Source organism: Spermophilus citellus (genome assembly GCF_964194105.1).
Source record: "Spermophilus citellus genome assembly, chromosome: 17".
NCBI lineage: Eukaryota > Metazoa > Chordata > Mammalia > Rodentia > Sciuridae > Spermophilus > Spermophilus citellus.
This window is the reverse complement of record NC_138199.1, coordinates 10,375,108-10,393,712: the sequence shown is the minus strand read 5'-3', so window position 1 is coordinate 10,393,712 and position 18,605 is coordinate 10,375,108. Positions and strand designations below refer to the sequence as shown.

The window sequence follows — 18,605 nt, the reverse complement described above, 5'->3', positions numbered from 1 at the left end:
TGCAATGTGGCCTTAGATGATGTCACCAGGGCCCAGCTTTCTCTGCCATTCCCTGAGGTGATGAACATTACTGTTCAACAGCTCCAGCTTCCCAGATTTCCAGGTTCAAATCTCTTGGAGACAGAGAAGTAGTTATGGCCTGAAGAATTCTTGCACTTGAGTGACATTGCTATTCATTACAGAATACCTATCAGCAGACACCTGCCTTAGCCCCAGCTGGTTCCCAAAAGTTCCACTGTGTCTCCTTGCCTGACAGGTCACTTGACCAATCACAGTGATTGGGTCAAATCACTGTGACTGAACAGTCACAAAGACTCTTTGGCTTAAACCCAGATCTAATCCACCCGTGGAACTAAGGGTAGAGTCAGATGTGTTCCTATATTGTACTTGTAAAATCCATTACTTGGACAATTATGCAGTTCTGAGTTGGTGTCAACTTGGTTATGGGATATCCTGTGTCTGCAGTAAGACTCAGTGACACTAATCTGCTTGCATTTTAGGCCTCTAATTACCTCAATCCAGAAGACCTCCTGAGAATCGAGGTGGAAGAAAGTCAGAGAAAACTGCAAGTGGTCTCAGACACCTTGAGCTCCTTCAAGCAGGAATTTCAGGATAGAAGGGAGAATCTCCATACTTACTTCAAAGAGAATGAGGAAGTCAAGGAGTGGGATTTTCAGTCCTCTTTGGTGTTTGTGCGTTTGGATGGCTTCCTGGGCCGACTGTATGTGGTGGCAGTGAGTACATCCATTCACCTCAGCCCCTAGCCCCATAGAGAAGTAAGTCCAGGGACCTCAATGTGTATTAAGGGAACACAACCTGATGGCCAGCCCTTCATTGGTTGGAAGAACCCATAATGAGGCTTTGAGAATTAGTTGTCACTTGGATTGATCATTATGTAGTAGTGATTCTATCAGAAGTTTACAAAATTCTGATCACAGACCCACTTAGGAAGAAGACCCCAAGGAATCAGTCAGCTAATCCAGTTGGTTTTCAGATTGTCCATTATCTTGAAACTTTGCTTCAAATAAACTTGAACTGGTACATCAAGTGTGCGAAATGAAAGTGAGCAGATCTGGGTGTAATGGGCCAAGCCCACAAACCAGCTGCTTTGAGCTCTTCCCCGCACCCTGCACCCTCCAGTGGGGTCTAAAAATCCCCAAAGTAGAGAATCCCTATGCTAGTGAGAAACACACCTTGTATGCACATTTGTCTTTCCCCTGATTATGGAGGCTGAGGCAGGAGATCATGAGTTCAAAGCCAGCCTCAGCAACATAGCAAAGCCCTGTCTCTAGATAAGTACAAAAAAGGCTGGGGCTGGGGTTCAGTGGTTAAATGCCCCTGGGTTCCATCCCTGGTACCCACCCTCCCTGTCCAAAAATGTGACTTTTAATTCAAATACTAGGGTTTTATTTAATTGTTTCAATCTTCAGAATTTAGTATGGTGAACATCTTACAACTATAGATTTGCCAATTGGACTTTGGTAGGAGGATGATGGGAATAAAAAATGAAATACATACTTTTATCCTGGTTTGATACATTCAAGGCCAAATTCAAGATAAGGGCAATAGCCAAGAGAAGGAACTAGAATCGTGTTCCCAACTATGATTAGCAGAGGTTTAGAGTAAAGAAGATGTGTTGGGAAGGAGTTGTAGATGAGCAAAATAAGACCGTGGGATGATAAGGATAAGAGAATATTACAGAGTCTGATCATTTTATTTCTAAAAATACCAGCATAACCAAGCTGCAGGCACTGAGCTGGGTACTGGGATACAAAGATGACTGAAAGGTGGTTTTGCCTATAAGAACTGTCTGGACCTACAGCCATCAATGGGAGGAGGGAGACAGACTCATGGAGAAGAAAAACCTAGAATCAGGAAACTTCAGTGAGGTGTATTGAGTACCATAAAAAAAAAGTTGAGTCTAATGGGCCAAGCCCACAAATCAGCTGCTTTGAGTCTTCCCCTAACCTCACACCCTCCAGTGGGGTCTAAAAATTCCAAAAGTAGTGAATCCCGACGCAAGTGAGAAACATCTTACAACTATAGATCTGCCGATTGGACTTGGGCGGAGGATGATGGGAATAATAGTTGATGAGTTATGGGCAGCAAGAAAGAAGGGGCCCCACCCCCCACCCTGTGGCAATTTGAAGAAAACAAACATGTAAACAAACAAAAGCAGGTGCACAAGAGGAAATCAATTTTGAGACTAGAGAAAGAAATTACCAGGAAAAGAAGGTGGGGAAGGGCTTAAAACAGAAAATGTATGAGACAAAGCTAGGTTCTTGAAAGACACACCTTGAATCCTCCATCGGGATCCTGGAGAGTATAAATAATTGATATCCAGCTCCATCCTAAAATGCCTCCTTTTCTCACAGCTGTTTGCAGCACAGGTCTTGGTGTGCTGTCCTCTCCTTCCCCTCCACTCTTTATCCCCCTCATCTCTTGCATTAGTTCCTTTGCTATTGTTTAGCTAAGGTGATGGACACTGGACTCCAGCCTGCCCCTGGCTTCCACTGACCATGGAGGAGGAATAATCGCCTCTGTCCAGCCCTGAGAATGGCCCTGGGATGTTGGGAGAGCAAGGTTCAGAATGACTGCTTGGGCAGAGTCCTCAGGCCCTGTGCACACATGCTAATGATGTGACTTTGCATATAGACAGCTATTCTAACATTAGGGCACCTAATCTACTGGGTATATTCAGTAAACATAAGCAGACGCCGCCGGAATCATTACCCAAACTCTCAGGCTGCTTTTTTTTTTTTTTTTTTGAACCAAGGGCACACATGCATAAAAAAGCAGTTGTCCCAGTTTAATTAAAGGAGGAATTGAATGCCACCATGCTCTCTGTCTCTCTGAAGTTTACTTTTTTGCTCGTGGGCACAGCGCCACCATTTCCTCTATTTTTCGTCTCCCACACATTGGCAGAGACTCATCCCCTTTGCCCTTTGTAGGCCTCCTCCTCCCTCCTACCTCCTCCCTCCTCCTCCCTTCTCAGTCCCTCAGCTCAGTGCAGCAGGACAGGGGACGATCGATTGTCTCCTGGCATATTTCATGTAGCCCTTTAGTTAACATTCTGTGTATCACCGTGATCGATGCCTGTTTGAAATGGGATTAATCTGCTTCTCTCCAGCAAGAATTAGCATGAATTTAGTCATCCTCGTCTTCTGTTCTAATACAATGGATGACCACAGAGATGAAGGTAACTGCAAGTAATAAATACATGGAGCCAAATGAAGAAATGACATCAATGTCATTAGAGCCCTGCTCTGTGCGTGCTCAAACCAAGAGGATGTACTGTGAAAGGCTGGTTTTTCATCTCCATGTTTCGCCCACTTTTTTCCCTCTGATTTGTGATGCTTTTAACTTTTTTGGTTTTTTTTTTTTCCATAAGCACCCTTCTGGGTGCTCAGTAAATGAAGGTGGATGGGGCCAGAAGGTGCTGCTTCAAAGGAAGGGTGTTATATTGCTGAACAGTTTCCAACGGGTCTGCGGTATGTGGACTAATTGCATTCTCAGGATGCCAATCTCTTCCTCATTCCTGTCTTGATAACTAATCACCTAGACAGCTCACTCTCCTGGAGGTTAGAAAGAATAGGAAAATGAAGAAGTAGTATATTTCAAGAGCCTCTCTCCTTCCACAGTCTGTATCCTTGCAATCATCATAAGAGTTAGTTCTCAATGCCCTTACTTTAACAAACGAGCACAATTAAATACGATATGTAAGTTAACTCTTCTGCTATCGCATGGCTCAGAGTGATTTATCTACAATATGTACCCCAGCTAGGGCATGTGGTCTTTTCACCAAACTTTTGATATCTTCCAGGGAGTTATAAAGGTCTATTTCCCTTTCTTCCCTCCCATGTGGAAGATCTCAAACTAGCTTCATAGTTTCATTCTATCTTTCTACATTCTGTTCTTTGTGCACCCTATTTTTATGATTTCCAGGTCTTCTTACCTAAATAGGTCATTCAGGTAAAATTATGATTCCCATTCCATGAAACAGCCTTCTTCGATTTTACGACCCCCGAAGGAAATCCCAGAAGTATTTAAAATCTTTGCCATTTGAATCAACGGTCAAAAAAAATTGAAGAAAAAGAGATATTTCGGTTGCCTCTGGGTTTCTTCCATGATCTAGCTTCTCACAGAAGCTCCGGCAGCCACCCACATGCGTGCACACTCACACACACACACACACACACACACACACACACACACACACAAGGTTCATTTTTGTGCCATAATATTGTAGATTCTGCAGATCCCCTGTTTATGTTTCTGCCTGCAGCCTCTCCCCTGCAAACAATGCAGTAAGCAGCTTGGAGAGAACTCTCACTTCTTTCATTATAAAATTGCTCTAAAGCTGTGTTTCACTTGGAGACTAAATGATTTCCTGCTGAGGCTCTATGCAAAGTGATTAGCAGGGAGATAGGTAATAAGCTGACCTAATACACACCACATTTCCTTTTGCTCTTTCCTCCATCTCCAACCACTCCTCAGCCTCCTTTCATTCCCAGCCTAATTGGACTGGCTTCCCTTTTAGCCCAGCTTGTACACGTGGTCGCAGATGAGACCATTAGCCGCATAAGGTTGGTGGCAGTCGAGAGGTAAAGAAAACAGTCTTTTTTTTCCAAATGACCTTTTGAGATTTTCATCTGTGAATGTCTGCTTTGTGCTCTCCCTTAATGAATTCTGAAGACATTTCTTTTAAGACGGGCGGCTTGACCTCTCCTTCGAGAATAGGATTGCTGTTGGTGGAGCCTGCCATTATACCTGATGTCGATTCTTCACTTCATGGGCCAGAGCCCGAATTGAACCCTCCCAGTCACCCTCCACTTGCCACCACCATTAAATATTGTGCTGTTTTTCGTAGGAATAGGACCCAATCAGTCCAGTGAGCCACCTGGAATCCCAGAGCTCTTAAGGATGTCTATTTTGAAAGGAGCGACAAAAATGACCCCCTTTATAATCTGTTATGCATCTAATATCTACCAACCTCTCCTACTGACATCGGGAAGATCATAATTAAGTATAATGGCTACCATTTATTGCAGTCCCATAAAAGATACTTTCCATGTAACTTGGGAACCCCATGGCAGGTTGAATATTATTGTCCCCACTTACAAGAAAAGAAAGGGAGCTGTAGAAAAGTCAAGTGTCTCCCTTGAAGCCACATCGCTAGTAAATGGCAGAAACAGGGTGGTGTGAACTCAAGATTAATCTACAGTGCCACTTGTTCTCTCCCAAGGACGACGTTTTCATCCTGAGTATAGTGGAATGAATTTCATGTATTTACTACCATCATGAATAAAAATGGATATGTTAAAATATGATTTAAACCTCTTATGGGCTTAAATTTGCTCTTTACACATTTTTTTTTGAGAACTTTTAAATAACCAGTGGGGGAAAAAGTTTACATCTAAGTCATAGAAGAATCAGAGGGTTAGCCAGGATCAGTATGATAAATCTATGTCTACACTGGTGAGGCAATTTCCCACCTGCCTCAGAATATTTTCTACAATACACTACTGTCAAATTCTGCTAGAGCCCATCCATTGAGGGGAGCTTGCTCCTTCTCTCAGCAACCCATTCTAAGGTTGGGCATGTTTAGGCACTAGATGGGTCCTTTTGATTAAATGAAGCCACGGGAAATTGTCATCTTTTTTTTTTTCGTAAGTTAAAACCATCACATATCAGAAATCTCATGGGTTCAACCCTCACGGTGAGACCAGATCTACTTCTTTGTGTCCTTTGCTCCTTGGCTTTCATTCAACTGTTGAATGAAAGTGGGTCCGCAGAAGGTTCTTTGAACTAGTCAAGGGCCCGTTTGACATCCAAAGGCCTTGCCTTGTGTTTCTCTCCTCCAATCTCACTTTCCTTGTTTTCACCAAAACTTGGTGCTTTGTCACCCTTTCAGCAGTCTTCTGGATGGGTGCTGCTCTGTCAGAGCACCATGGGGAGGCACCCGTTCATTCAGCAAATGTTTGTTCAGCATCCAGGACTCTTCCAGGCACTGGTGATACCGGGACCCTTTTGGGACATTTACAACCTACCCAGAAACATGGATAGAAAATAAGCAAATTGTGTAATATAACGTTATTATATTAAAACGCCACAGTGTGATAAGATTTTTTTGGCCCCTGGATCCCAGGCTTTATCTACAGTGCCACTTTGTTCTCTCCCAAGGATGATGTTTTCATCCTGAGTATAGTGCAATGAATTTCATATATTTACTACCATCATGAGTAAAAAATTATAAAATCAGAGAAAGGGATGGAGAATTCTGGGGGTGGTAGAAAGGGGGAGAATAAGAAAAGCCCTAAGACCTTTAATTGAGCCCTAAATAAATGGGTCATCCCCCCCATGCTTGTTAAGTTAGGATAACATTATTTTCAGCAACGAATCTTTCTCTAAAGGTAGAATATTAGCCATCTCTCTAATATCTACAATTTACCTGTTAGATGAGACATGAAACACCTTTCACTGGCCATCCAAGACCATGTTTCAAGTGTTCGTCATAGTATGACAAAATTCTCATCTTGCTTTCTGATGTAAACAAACATATAAAATGGATAATTTTTTCCTTTAAAAGGGTCAAATAGTATTTCCTAAAAACTGAAATTGACAAATTTATGCATTTGTGAAGAATGAGCACAATTTTCTCCTGTAAAACCAATGACAACTAAGCCCTTTTTGAGAGATTTGACGACTGTTGATTTCATTCAAATAAAATTCACTTCAGTTTTCTTCCTACTACATAAAGTTGAACATATTTTTTTAGGTATTTTTATTATTTCTATCATACAAAATTATGGGAAACAGTGTCATAATTTAGTACACGGTATACAGTATGTAATGATCTAGTCAGGATAGTTAACGCTTCCTTCTCTTTAAACATTTTAAATAATTTTTGATTTACTCATGATAATTATACACATCTATGGGGAACAGTGTAATATTGCAATACATTATACAATATGTACTGAACAAATCAGGTAATGAATGTTTCCATCTTCTTACCATTGCTTTCTGTGTGGAGCCTTTGAGTTCTTCTCTTCTGCTTACTCATAACCTATGATAGATAATTTTGAATTATAGTCACCACAACTGTGCTGTAGAATACTAGAACTTACTATTTATATCGACTTCTATGTGGGTACCTTTAATCTGACTCCCACTTCCCCCTCTCCACATCCTTCCCAGCCTCTAGTAATCACTATTGTACATTATGACCAACTTTCTTTGGATATCCACGTGTGGGAGAGAACATGGCATTCCTGTCTCTCTGCATCTGACTCATATCACTTAACATAATGTCCTCCAGTTCTATTTTTTTCTGCAAATTATAAGATATCGTCTTTTAAAAAAATTTTATACCACATTTTCTTTATCTATTCATCCATTGATGGACATCTCCGCTGGTTCCATATTTCAGCTATTGTGAATGGCTTAATGCAGCAACAAACATGGGCATGCAGGTGTCTTTTTGATATGCTGATATCATTTCCTTTGGGTAGATACCCAGAAGTGGGATAGCTGCATAATGTGATAGATCTTTTTTTTTTTCATTTGTATGAGAAATGTCCATACTGTTCTGTATAGCTGCTATGCTAATTTATATTCAAGGGTGCATGAGCGTTTTCTTTCTCCACATCCCCACCAGCATTTATTTTTTTGTGTGTCTTTTGGATAACAGCCATTCTAACGGGGGTGAGATGATATCTCATTGTGGTTTTGACACACAGTCCCCTGATACCTGATGAAATTGAGCATTTTTTTTTCATAAATGCATCGGTCACTTGAATTTCTGCTTTTGAGAAGAAATACCCTTTATCCAATTTATTATTTCATCATTTGAGGTTTTTGTTATATACATTATATAAGAAAATATATCATACATATTGTATATTCTGGATATGAATGCTTTGTCAGATGAACAAGTTTGCAAACATTTTCTCCCCTTATGTCTCTCTGTTGATTGTATCCTTTGCCATGTAGAAACTTCTTACTTTGATATAACCCATTTTCCATTTTGGCTTTTGTTTTCTGTGTCTTGAGAGTCTTATCAAAAAAAAAAAATGTAGCCCATACCAATGTGTTGAAGTGCTTCCCCATGTTTCCTTCTAATATTTTAAAATAGCAACTACTCCATCCTCTACCAAGGTTAGCAAGAGCCCCAGTTCTAATGTACATCTTCTCTTCCTTGGGTGGTATCCTCCTCCCTTCTCTCTGACCTTCCCATACACTACCACTCCCTCAGCCCTTTCTAGCTGCTTGATGATGACCATCCCCAACATAGCTGAGCAAAAATGTGGAGTACTTGATGTCTGCCTAAGGCTTCATGGGTAATCCCCTGGGAAAAGTGTGTGTGGGGGGGGGGGATCAGCCACTTCTCCTCACTTCCAGTGACTCTGTCACTGCTGTTGGACTTGGTGTCCCAGAGAGAGAAAGGAGCTAAGCAGCTCCTTTGGTCAATCGTACCATAGCCACTGGCTGTGGGGATTTTCTAGACTGCTACCAGGACCTACTGTATTGTCCAGCATCGGTGTCTTAGCGTACTCTGTTCCTGCCCTTCCAACCTCCTCAAGGTACAGGACCCCCTCCCAGGGGTCTACGCAAAATGTTTACCCAAATGACACAAAGGTAACCTTAACCTTCCTCCTTCCTGTGCATAGATGGGAAGTCCTGCCAGCACATGTATCTCAGTTTGGAGGTTTTGTGATTTTAGACAGGTACTCACGAGGGATAAATTCAACCTGTGCTTTTAGACATGCTCAGGAGGCTTTTGTACCAGCAGAGTAACTTTTTAAGGACTTGGGAGGGACCTCTCCCTGAGGCTTCTGGGTTGTGTTACCCACCTGTCATTTCATTCTGAGAATAGCTGGGGATGCTGCCATTTTAGCAATAGTGACAGTAACATATATGGTGTGCCACCCATGGCCTAAATCCTAGAGCTGCAATAACTGGTTTAGTTCTCACAACCATGACCTAATATATTACTGTTATCCTGTAAAAGACAAAGAAACCCAAAACACAAAGGACGAGTGAGTGACTTTTGTTCCCTATGGTGCCATGGAACAGTGTGCTGCAGATGCTGGGCAAAGATGCTCTTCAAGAGATTTTTTTTGCTTGGCAGAGGGCATTGCTAAGAAGGCTGATGTTACCCTGTGTATGTGACCTTTGAACCATTTGGAGGGTCTGCTTTCCCGTCCATATCCCCTTAAACAACTGTCATTCTAGAAGGAGATAACAGCCATTCAAAATTGACTTTTTAAATAGAAATAAAAATTGGTGGTAAATCCATCAATCAAGAAGTGGTTGTGTGATTATTATGTTTTATAATTCATTCTAGAGCACAAAGAGAAAAGTTGGAGCATGCATTCCATTATTTATCTTGGTGTCTGCGAATCTTATCTATCTCCACTTTCTTTTTTGGATTGTAAACGAGTTTAACTAGGAGTTATTTTTACCAACCCAATCTAATAATAAGGTTACAAAACTAATCAGGCATCGCATTTTCCTAAGCAGCCACCACCCACCCCCATATCATTTCCAGCTCTCCCCATCCATGGTTGTGATGATGATGATAATGATGATGACTTTAACTCATTTGTGAATTGTTCCCATAGGATCTTCTGAAGACAGCCTTGGATTTCCACAAACTGGGAAAGCTTGAGTTTAGTGGCATCAGAGGGAATTCCTTAGGTCAGCAGGTCCAGCAAATGTACGAGGAATTCCAAGAGATGTACAAGGTCTTCTCAGAGTGCTCCTATGACTTCTTGGACCCCTCGAACATGGTAGGGCTCAGAGGGGCTAACCTGCAAGCTTTGTCCCTGTCTCAGATGCCTTTAGCCTATAAGTCCTGGCATTTACTTTAATTTTTTCTATGCATTTTATTTGCCTCTGTGTTCTAGTGGTTTTCTCAGTTACTGCTTGTATCTGGAAAAATTATTATTATTCCTGTGTTATTAAAGAGATCCTAATTATTGTTTGTGCTAGGAGAAAGATCAGAAAGTGCCTTTCTCCATCATTAACTGCTCCAGACTAAGCTAGCTGGGTGTGGAAATGACAATGGAAGCTTTGGTCACCAGGTGGCTTCAAACATTTTAAACTAAATAAAATAAACCAATACTGCATGATCTCACTCATGGTGGAATCTAAAACAGTCAAACTCAGAAACAGAGAACAGAGGTCACTACTGGCTAGAGGAAGAAAGTGCTAGTCAAAGGGTACTAAGTTTCAGTTATGAGAGATGAATGATTTCTAAAGATCTAATGTACAAAGTAATGATAGTTAACAATCATCTACTGTGTACCTAAAATTTTCTGAGTAGATCTCAAGGGTACTTACCCTCCACCCTGCATACATACACACACAGAAGAAAATAACTCTGTGACTACATGAGGTGATCGATATGCTAAAGCTTGGTTGTGTTTATTTTAAGGTTTGTAACATACCAAAGCATCAAGTTCTATACCTTACATGTACAATTTTTAATTTGCCTATTATACCTCAATAAAAGTATGGGTGGGGGGAGGTTTTAAGCTTGAAGCAGAAACTGCTAAGTGAACATTATCCAAAGTACATGTATCAGGACACAAATTGGTACCAACATACTTTATTTACAACCAGAGATATGAAAAAAATGTGCTGTATATGTGTAATAAGAATTGTAATACATTCCACTGACATTTATTTTTTTAAAAAATCAATAAAAATTTTCTAAAAAAATTCAGACATACCTGGACAGAAGTTTATCAGTGACTTGGGGAGGAATCAGTGAGGATATCCCTTGAGGATAAAGAAAAGCCAGGGATGTGTTTTCCAGGAGTGAGACCAAGAGCTGGTATCCCACCTGTAGCTCTGAAAAATGAAGACCTATGGGTTCTAAAGCCCAAGAGCAAAACGGAAAAGGAGCCAGTATGGAAGTAGGGAATGGAATTTCCTAAAAAGGCAAAGTCAACGGATAAGAAATTTCAAGAGAATGGGAGGGAAAAGGAGAGAGAAATTAGGATAGTAATCTACTCTGAGTAACTTCAGACAAGAGATATTGGTTGTCCAGACCCAAAAGTTGCCACTTTTTTTTTAGAAATTCCATTAGTTTGAGAGAGAGAGAGAGAGACAGAGAGAGAGAGAGAGAGAGAGAGAGAGAGAGAGAAAAGAGAAGAGAAGAGGAGAAGAGAAGAGAAGAGAAGAGAAGAGAAGAGATAATATGATAGGATTCAAAGCAGGGTAAATACCATGTGTTTGCAACTGTAAAATAAAATTTTAAAACTCCCAGAAACAGGTAAAAAAAGATTGTAAGGAAACATACCATCATGTCAGCATAGTTGGGTTTAGGAAGTAGAACTATACTATATTTTCCTACTTTTTAAAATATGCATTACTATTTTTAAACCATTACAAGCAGTCATTGCACAAATTAGAGTTTTGAACCAACAAAATTTTTCCTGAAAGTTGCTGTACTCTAAGAAGAGGGTTGCCAGACACAACAAAGTAATTGGATTATACTTACATTTTTTAAAAAAAAATTCATTATTGATTTGAAATTCAAATTCAACTGGGTGCTGAGTGTTTTTATTTGCTAAATTTAGCAACCTCCACAACAATGGCTAGTTGCTGTCTCAATCAATTAGGTTCTACTTAGAGGAAATAGTATATATTCATTTACTTAGCTTACTTTTTTTTTTCTAATGGCTAGATTAACTTGGTTACACACCAAAAAATGGGGTTTTGACTTGGGGAAGAAAAGACAGTAGGCAGTAATGTTGGAATCAGCCTCCATTGCTGGGATGTTGCTGTTGTGATATATTGTGGGGTTGCATGAGCTGATGTTGTGGGTGGGAGAAGGGGGCTCCAGGATGTGGAAGAGATGGGCACAGAAAGAGGGATAAAGGTCCCGACCTCACATTTGATTCACTTTGCCATTTTGCCCAGCGTGTGTAGGTAAAATGCTTCAATAACAGGGTAACTCTCTACATGGACCATCCTTTACCAGAGGATGGTAAGGATAGTATCCCAAGTCATAGCACAGTGAATTCTAGGGAATAAAAATAAAATAAACCTTTGGCATGGCTGATTCAAGCACAAAGGTTAATAGTGAAGAACATAGTGGGACTGGTGTTCAGAAAGTGGTGTTTTTCTTACATATTCTTTTCTCTCCTCAGGAATTTGAAAATGACATCTCTGAATTTAACCAGAGAGTAGAAGATCTTGACCGAAGATTGGGGACCATCTTTATTCAAGCTTTCGATGACACACCCAGCTTGGAGCATGCCTTTAAGGTTTGTACAAGTAGGACAGAAGCCATCCCCGGGCTCCATACTTCCCTGGCCTTTACCAGAGGATGGTAAGGATAGTATCCCAACTATTTTGCTCCTAAAAATCTTCTTCTCTGTCTGGTAGATAGGGATGTAAATGTCCTATGGCAAGGGAGTGTGCAGAGTCAGACTGATGACTTATGCTTCTCTGAAAACATGACACTAGAAAATACTTTTTAAAAGAGTTTCTTCTGAAAAGCCCTCTTCAGTGCCACACTTTATCACCTTCTACAGTAAAAGTGAGAAAGTCTACTGTGGTCACATTTGAAACCATGGCTCTGCAATACCATGGCTGTTTAGCCAGTGCTACCAAACTAGAGCAAACCACTTACCTATGATCCTGTAACAGATCACAGGACCAGCATCAGTCACCAGAATAAGACCTGTGCTCTCACCCTATCTAGTCCAGATCGGGTGGCCCAGGGAGTACGGAGGAGAAGGTTGAGGAGAGTGAGGACATTAATAGCTGCACATCTGAGCATGTGGAGTTGTGAGACTGAAAGATGTGATTACATGTGACAGATCTAACATAAACCCTGAAGAGGCTTTTAGAGTCAGGAGGAAGTTACAGAGAGGCAAAGGATGGTTCAATAGAAGACAGAGATATCCTTCAAAACTTTAAGGTGGAATGCACTTCTTTGAAAATTAGTTTACTTTCTGGTCATTGAAAATGTCCAAATAGAGACTCAATGATCAGTGAGACAATTGTAAGAGAGTTTAAACCTTGTCTGGATGAATCTGTGCTATTTTGGAATATTAAGTAACCCAAATAGTCCAGGTCTTACTAGCCTCTGTGTGTGTGTGTGTGTGTGTGTGTGTGTGTGTGTGTGTGTGTAAACTTTAATAATCACTTTATCTTTCATAACTCACTGAATAAAATTTCCAGGAGTCCCTCTTCAAGCACTTGAACTAATTTTGAAACCGTAACTCCATTCATGCACTGAGAATGCCCATTCCATTCATATGAATTCCTCTAAACAAGAGCTTTCAAGAATTCTTCAATAGAGCCCATCCATGTATTCTCAAGTGGCTCTATGAAATCATTGTGCGTCTCTACTCTATGTCTATAATATCCCTGGGGAGCTTCATCTGTGCAGGAAGGTGTTTGAAGAAGTCTTTCCACTGCTTGTTAGATGGTTCCCACCATGAAAATACGTACACGTAGGCCAAAACATCTCTCTCTGGGTTCTACAAATTCTAATCCTTGAAATTTTATTGAAGAGTCTGGGTAGAAGAAAAGGGAGCTCTTTCCAATATTGTTCCTAAAGCAGCACTGTTTATATGGAGTCTCAAAAGACTCTCATCAAAGCAGATTCTTTATCTTCTGGCCATGACTCTCCTCAGCTGCCCATAGAAAGTGAGGCCAACCAAGGTGGTTCCCAAGGCCCTTTTGCATGTGGGCCAACTCACCAACAAGAAGTCAAAGCCCTTCTCTCCTCCTCTAGCCAAAGCAAAAGTTCCAATGGATATAACTTCATGAAAATAAGTGCTTTTTCAGGGTTCTGGGAATAGGGGCTGACCAGAGAGATCCTCTGACTTCTGTTAACCCTGTTACTGCTGTACAATCATCCAACCACTGATGTACCTTAGAGGTCATGGCCAGCCAAGGTACATCCAGGCTAAAGACCAGGAGTCACCGCAGGGCTTCCTCAGCTGACAGGTCTACACGTTACCAACAAGAGATTTGAGCCACAGGACTCAGTGGAGACCCACTCTCTTATACCTCCTTCAAGAAGCAGCTACTTTCTACCAGGGATCTAGGTGATTTTTGTTGAGGAAAAGCTATTTTTAATCCTTCAATGGAAAGCTTTGATACCTTTATCAACTCCTCAGAGTACACTGGAATCATTAAAGGGCCTTTGAGTTGTCTGACTTGAGACATATCTGACCCAGGACTGACCTCACCCCAATCTGATCTAGGACTGCACCCCCCATCTATATGGGCTCTTCTCTGCCTGTCATGATCATTCCCTATGACATGTCCTGGAGATCCAAAACCCTCTCTGATTCATGCCAGTCACCTCCTGGAGCTCACTCTCTCTCCTGCTCTAGACTTCGAAAGACAGTAAAGAAAAAAGTGATGAGAATGTCCCAATGTAAAATAAGGTGGCAATAGAACGAGCATGAGGTCTCAGACAAATGGGGTCTACCCAGCTTCCAGGATAGATACGTGGATATAACCTTGACACTGTGTCTCTTAAAAGCAAGGGTTAGCAAACATTTTTCTGCAGAGTCAGAGAATAAATATTTTAAACTGTGGACACATGTATTCTCAACTTTAGTTGTTTTTAGAAAAACAAAACGCCTTTTTTGAAATGTACCACATACGGAGGTCAAAGGCCAGGTTTTATCACAAACTGCCTGTCCCTGGTCAACCTCTAACTTGAAGAACCCATAGAGATGGGAGACTATACTGGAAGGCAAGTTTAGAAGCGGTGTATTGGTATGTCCTAAATATACCTGATATCCTGCATGGTCTGGCCTCAGAGCAGCCTCACAGTCAAAGAAACGCAAGCCAGGAACCGAGAGGTAATTAAATGCATTTTACTTCTTGATTCTGCTGCTTCAGGAAGCACCAGAGTGTTAAGGCTGTTTTAATACATCTTCAAATTATCCTTAACTATTACCTCCTTTCTCAGTGCAACTCTTCTCTGCACTGTTTTTCCGGCTCTCACTCTCACTTTTCAGTTCTACAAATTCTCCCCAAACCCAACCTGCTTAGCTCATTTCTTTTCCACGATCACCTCTCTTCTGTTTTAGGTTATTATTTAACCTTTTTAAAACCTCGACCTTTAAATCAATTTAACCTTCCTAGCATCCTTAGTTTTCCTTTTGTTCTGATTTTTATGAGAGAAGAGAGTCTGGTAGGTAGCCCAGGAGACAGGAGTCCGTCTATTTTAGAAGCAAAAGAAAAAGGGAAACAGTAGGAATAATCTCATACTAATAATTACTGCTCTGATTCTGCAACAATTGTGCACCCCTCTTGCATTAATAGACATCGGAAGGAAAAACCAAGAAGCAGGATTTATGGAAGCTTGGAAATGTTTAATGCCTGACCTTTTCTTCTTCAGCTGCTAAACATAGCAGGAAGCCTCCTGGAGAGACCACTGGTAGCGCAGGATGTATCAGATAAATACTTCATCCTCATTGGAATGTTCAGTGAAGAGCTGGATGCGGTGAGGACCATCTACAGTCAGCACATCCAGGAAGAGGCAGAACTCGGTATGTTTGTTATCAAGGGGTTTTGATAGGGAAGTTCAGTTACCGGGAAGGTTAAATGTATCCCCCTCATATTTGTTAAATGTCTATATATAGGTCTATGACACTGTCCAAGAAGGGCAAACATGACCCTTTTGCTTGAAATTCCAGACCATCTTGAGTGATTGCAGGGTTCAGTGCACTGTAGGTTTCCTGTATCTAGGGCTGAGATGGGCAGGCTGAGTTATAGCAGTGAAACCTTGAACATCATAGTGACCTTGGCATCACATTCGAGTGGACCCCTGATCACTGTTGCCACACTGATTAATCTTCAGCATACTGCCATCCACAATAGATGATACATGCCAGAGAAAAGTTTCTTATCCCTTCCACTGCCATGGCAACCATGCTTTTGGTGGGAGGAACCCGCAGGAGCCTGACAAAGGGCAGTTCATTACCTTGCAGAGGTGCGATGTCTCCATTCTTATTACAGTTCAATGCCCTGTTGTATTTGTTTGAAAGTCAAAGGAGTGAGTTTGTTTCAGCCTTACAAACATTTCTTGAGTCGTTGCAAGATCTCTTTGCAGGCACTCTGTGTAATGGCAAGTCTGGTTTAAGGGATAAAATCATAACTATTTTATGGTTATTTTATTCTTAGTTATTTTATGATCAAGAATAATCAACTATTTAATTAAATAATGAATAGTGAAAGGTGGTTGTTCATAGGGTCTGAATAGTGTTCCACCTGATGGATAAGGACAAAACAAGGTGTATTGTGGCTGAGAGATTCCCAGGTAAATCTATGGGAGAGGAGTATGGAGCTGAGCCCTAAAATTTGGGGGGATTGAGAGCAAGGGGGAAGAGGCAAAGGGCTTCAAAGAGAAGACATGAGGCAATGTGGAAGATGGCCAGCCAGTACTGCCTATAACCAAACAAAATATGCAGAGAGAGAGCAGTTCAGCCACAGAGTTTGCAGTCCCAATGTGAAGTACTCTGAGTCCCACATTAAGGAATCTGAAAGACCTTATTATGTGGGCAATGGGAATTTGTTTAAGGTTTGTAAGTAGCTAAAAACCAGGACCATTTTGATTAGGAAACAGGTTTCAGAGTGAAGTCACTAAGAATGGCTTCACTGAGGAAATCATTCTCAGACAGTTGGTTGGTCAACTCTCCTCACTTCTTATAGTCAAGAACAGAGGACGAGAACTCAAACTCTTCAGGAGCCATATGGGTTTTCTGTTTCTGTGTGGGAGATATGCACAACTGTTATTAGCTTTAAACAGCACCCATCCTTCAGCCCACAGTTCCTGAAGGACAGACGTCCAGTATGGTGTATCTGGGATCTCGGCTCTACGTCATGAGGCTGACATCAAGGAGTTGGCCAGGCTTAGTTATCATCTGGAGGTTCTCAGAGGAATAAAGTTATTATCCAAGTTATTCCTGTTGGTAGAATCCAGTTGCTTGTGACTGTAGGCCTGAGGTCTCCTCTACCTTGTTGGCTACCAACAGAAGCTTCTCCCCCAAACTAGAAGCCACCCACATTTCTCACTAGATAGCTACCTTCATCTTCAAGCCAGCCATGGCACACTGAACCCTCCCATGCTGCCAATCTCTGACATCCTCTTCCACCTCTTGCCAGAGCTCTGTTGTTACCAATTTGCCCGATAAGGTGAGGTCCACCCAAGATCCTCTTCCTTCTACTCCAGAATGGAACATGGACACGGGATGGTATCTTATCGTGGCCACAGTTTCTATCCACACTTAAAGAGGAGAGGATTATGCAAGGATGAGGGTCACTAGGGTCATCTTAGAATTTTTCTGATCATGAAGACTCACAGGAAGTGAAAATAATGACCCTGGGCTGAGTGTGAGACATTAGGGAGTGGTAAAGGAAGTGTCCACTCTTAGGATCCCATTGCTAGTTAGAATTGGCATTGGATCGTTGCCAATCTTCTCGTTTTACCAGGGAAGTTGAAAACTGTGTTCGTTTATTTAAAAAAAAAATAAAATCTCACATTTGGTAAATCTTAACAAGTCGTTATAGGTAAATGTACACAACACATGAACTAAAGTCAGAGTGTCGAGGTGGCACAGACCCTGCTCAGATGCTTTATGATTCACATGACTTGTGTCACTCTTAACCTTGTTGAATTCTCCTGGAAACTTTCCAAGTTCATTAAACAGGGAAGATATTATTCTCATTTTATAGATGAGAAAACTGAGGCCCAGAGAGAGTTGTCTGTTCAAAGCAGTATCTCTCCACCCTGCTGGTAGAGAGATTATCTCTACCAAATTCTAGAGGTAGAATTATCTTCAGAGCTTCTAAAAAAAATTACCTATGACCAAGCACCCAGACCAATTAAATAAAAATGGCTGGGCAGGGAACCCATGTCCTCTGATGCTCTTATATTTTTTCCAGGGTTGTTTTTATTTCCTCTTTAATAGAACCGAGTGAGCTTGCAGGAACTCCTCAGTGTGAGCCTAGGTGACCTTAGTGTGGAGGTAAATGCAGCAATATCGAAGTAACTGGCAGGAAGTATCCGCAGGGTGGAGGGAACTATAGGGGACTGTAGCCTCACTTCAGTCTGGCTGTGCCATGTCCCCAGGGTTCTTCCCGGTGCACAAGAACATGCCTGCTGTGGCCGGGGGCCTCCGCTGGGCACAGGAGCTGAGGCAACGTATCCAGGGTCCCTTTGGCAACTTCAAACGCATCACGCATCGGTGAGTATCTCATTCCTGAATGTCAGGTTTGTTCCTGCTGTGGTGCATTTTTTGAGTGTAGAAATGCAGCTCACTTGCCTAAGGCACGAAAACCATCTTTATTTCTTTCCATTTCCAACGATGGTCTAGGTACCTATAGCCAAATAGTAAAGATACTCATACATTTGAACTGAGTTCCTGGTCCCTTGGTATTGAGTGAGGCTTAACCGACCACAGTCGGTTTGCTCTGTGACATTCATTTCTAGAGGAAAATAAGGCAGGGATTTCAAGCTCTGTGGAGGTCTTGCACATCTCTCCCTTTCTGTGACTCAATGACTCTGCAGCTAAGGCTACTGAAGATGAAGCCAGTGCTTTCTAAACTGTAGTGTG

General features: G+C 41.5%; 1 protein-coding gene across 2 annotated transcripts in view; it reads left to right on the top strand.

Moving 5' to 3' along the window:
- DNAH9 (dynein axonemal heavy chain 9) overlaps positions 1–18,605 on the top strand; it is a gene marked incomplete at both ends in the record, with an annotated part of 338,928 nt that overhangs the window by 20,799 nt on the left and 299,524 nt on the right. For both annotated transcript variants that reach the window (XM_081272229.1, XM_081272228.1), the window contains 5 exons: positions 501–734; positions 9,627–9,794; positions 12,165–12,281; positions 15,389–15,539; positions 18,122–18,236. In XM_081272229.1, coding sequence (XP_081128355.1) covers positions 501–734; positions 9,627–9,794; positions 12,165–12,281; positions 15,389–15,539; positions 18,122–18,236 — 785 coding nt within the window. The remainder of the gene's footprint in view (positions 1–500; positions 735–9,626; positions 9,795–12,164; positions 12,282–15,388; positions 15,540–18,121; positions 18,237–18,605) is intronic.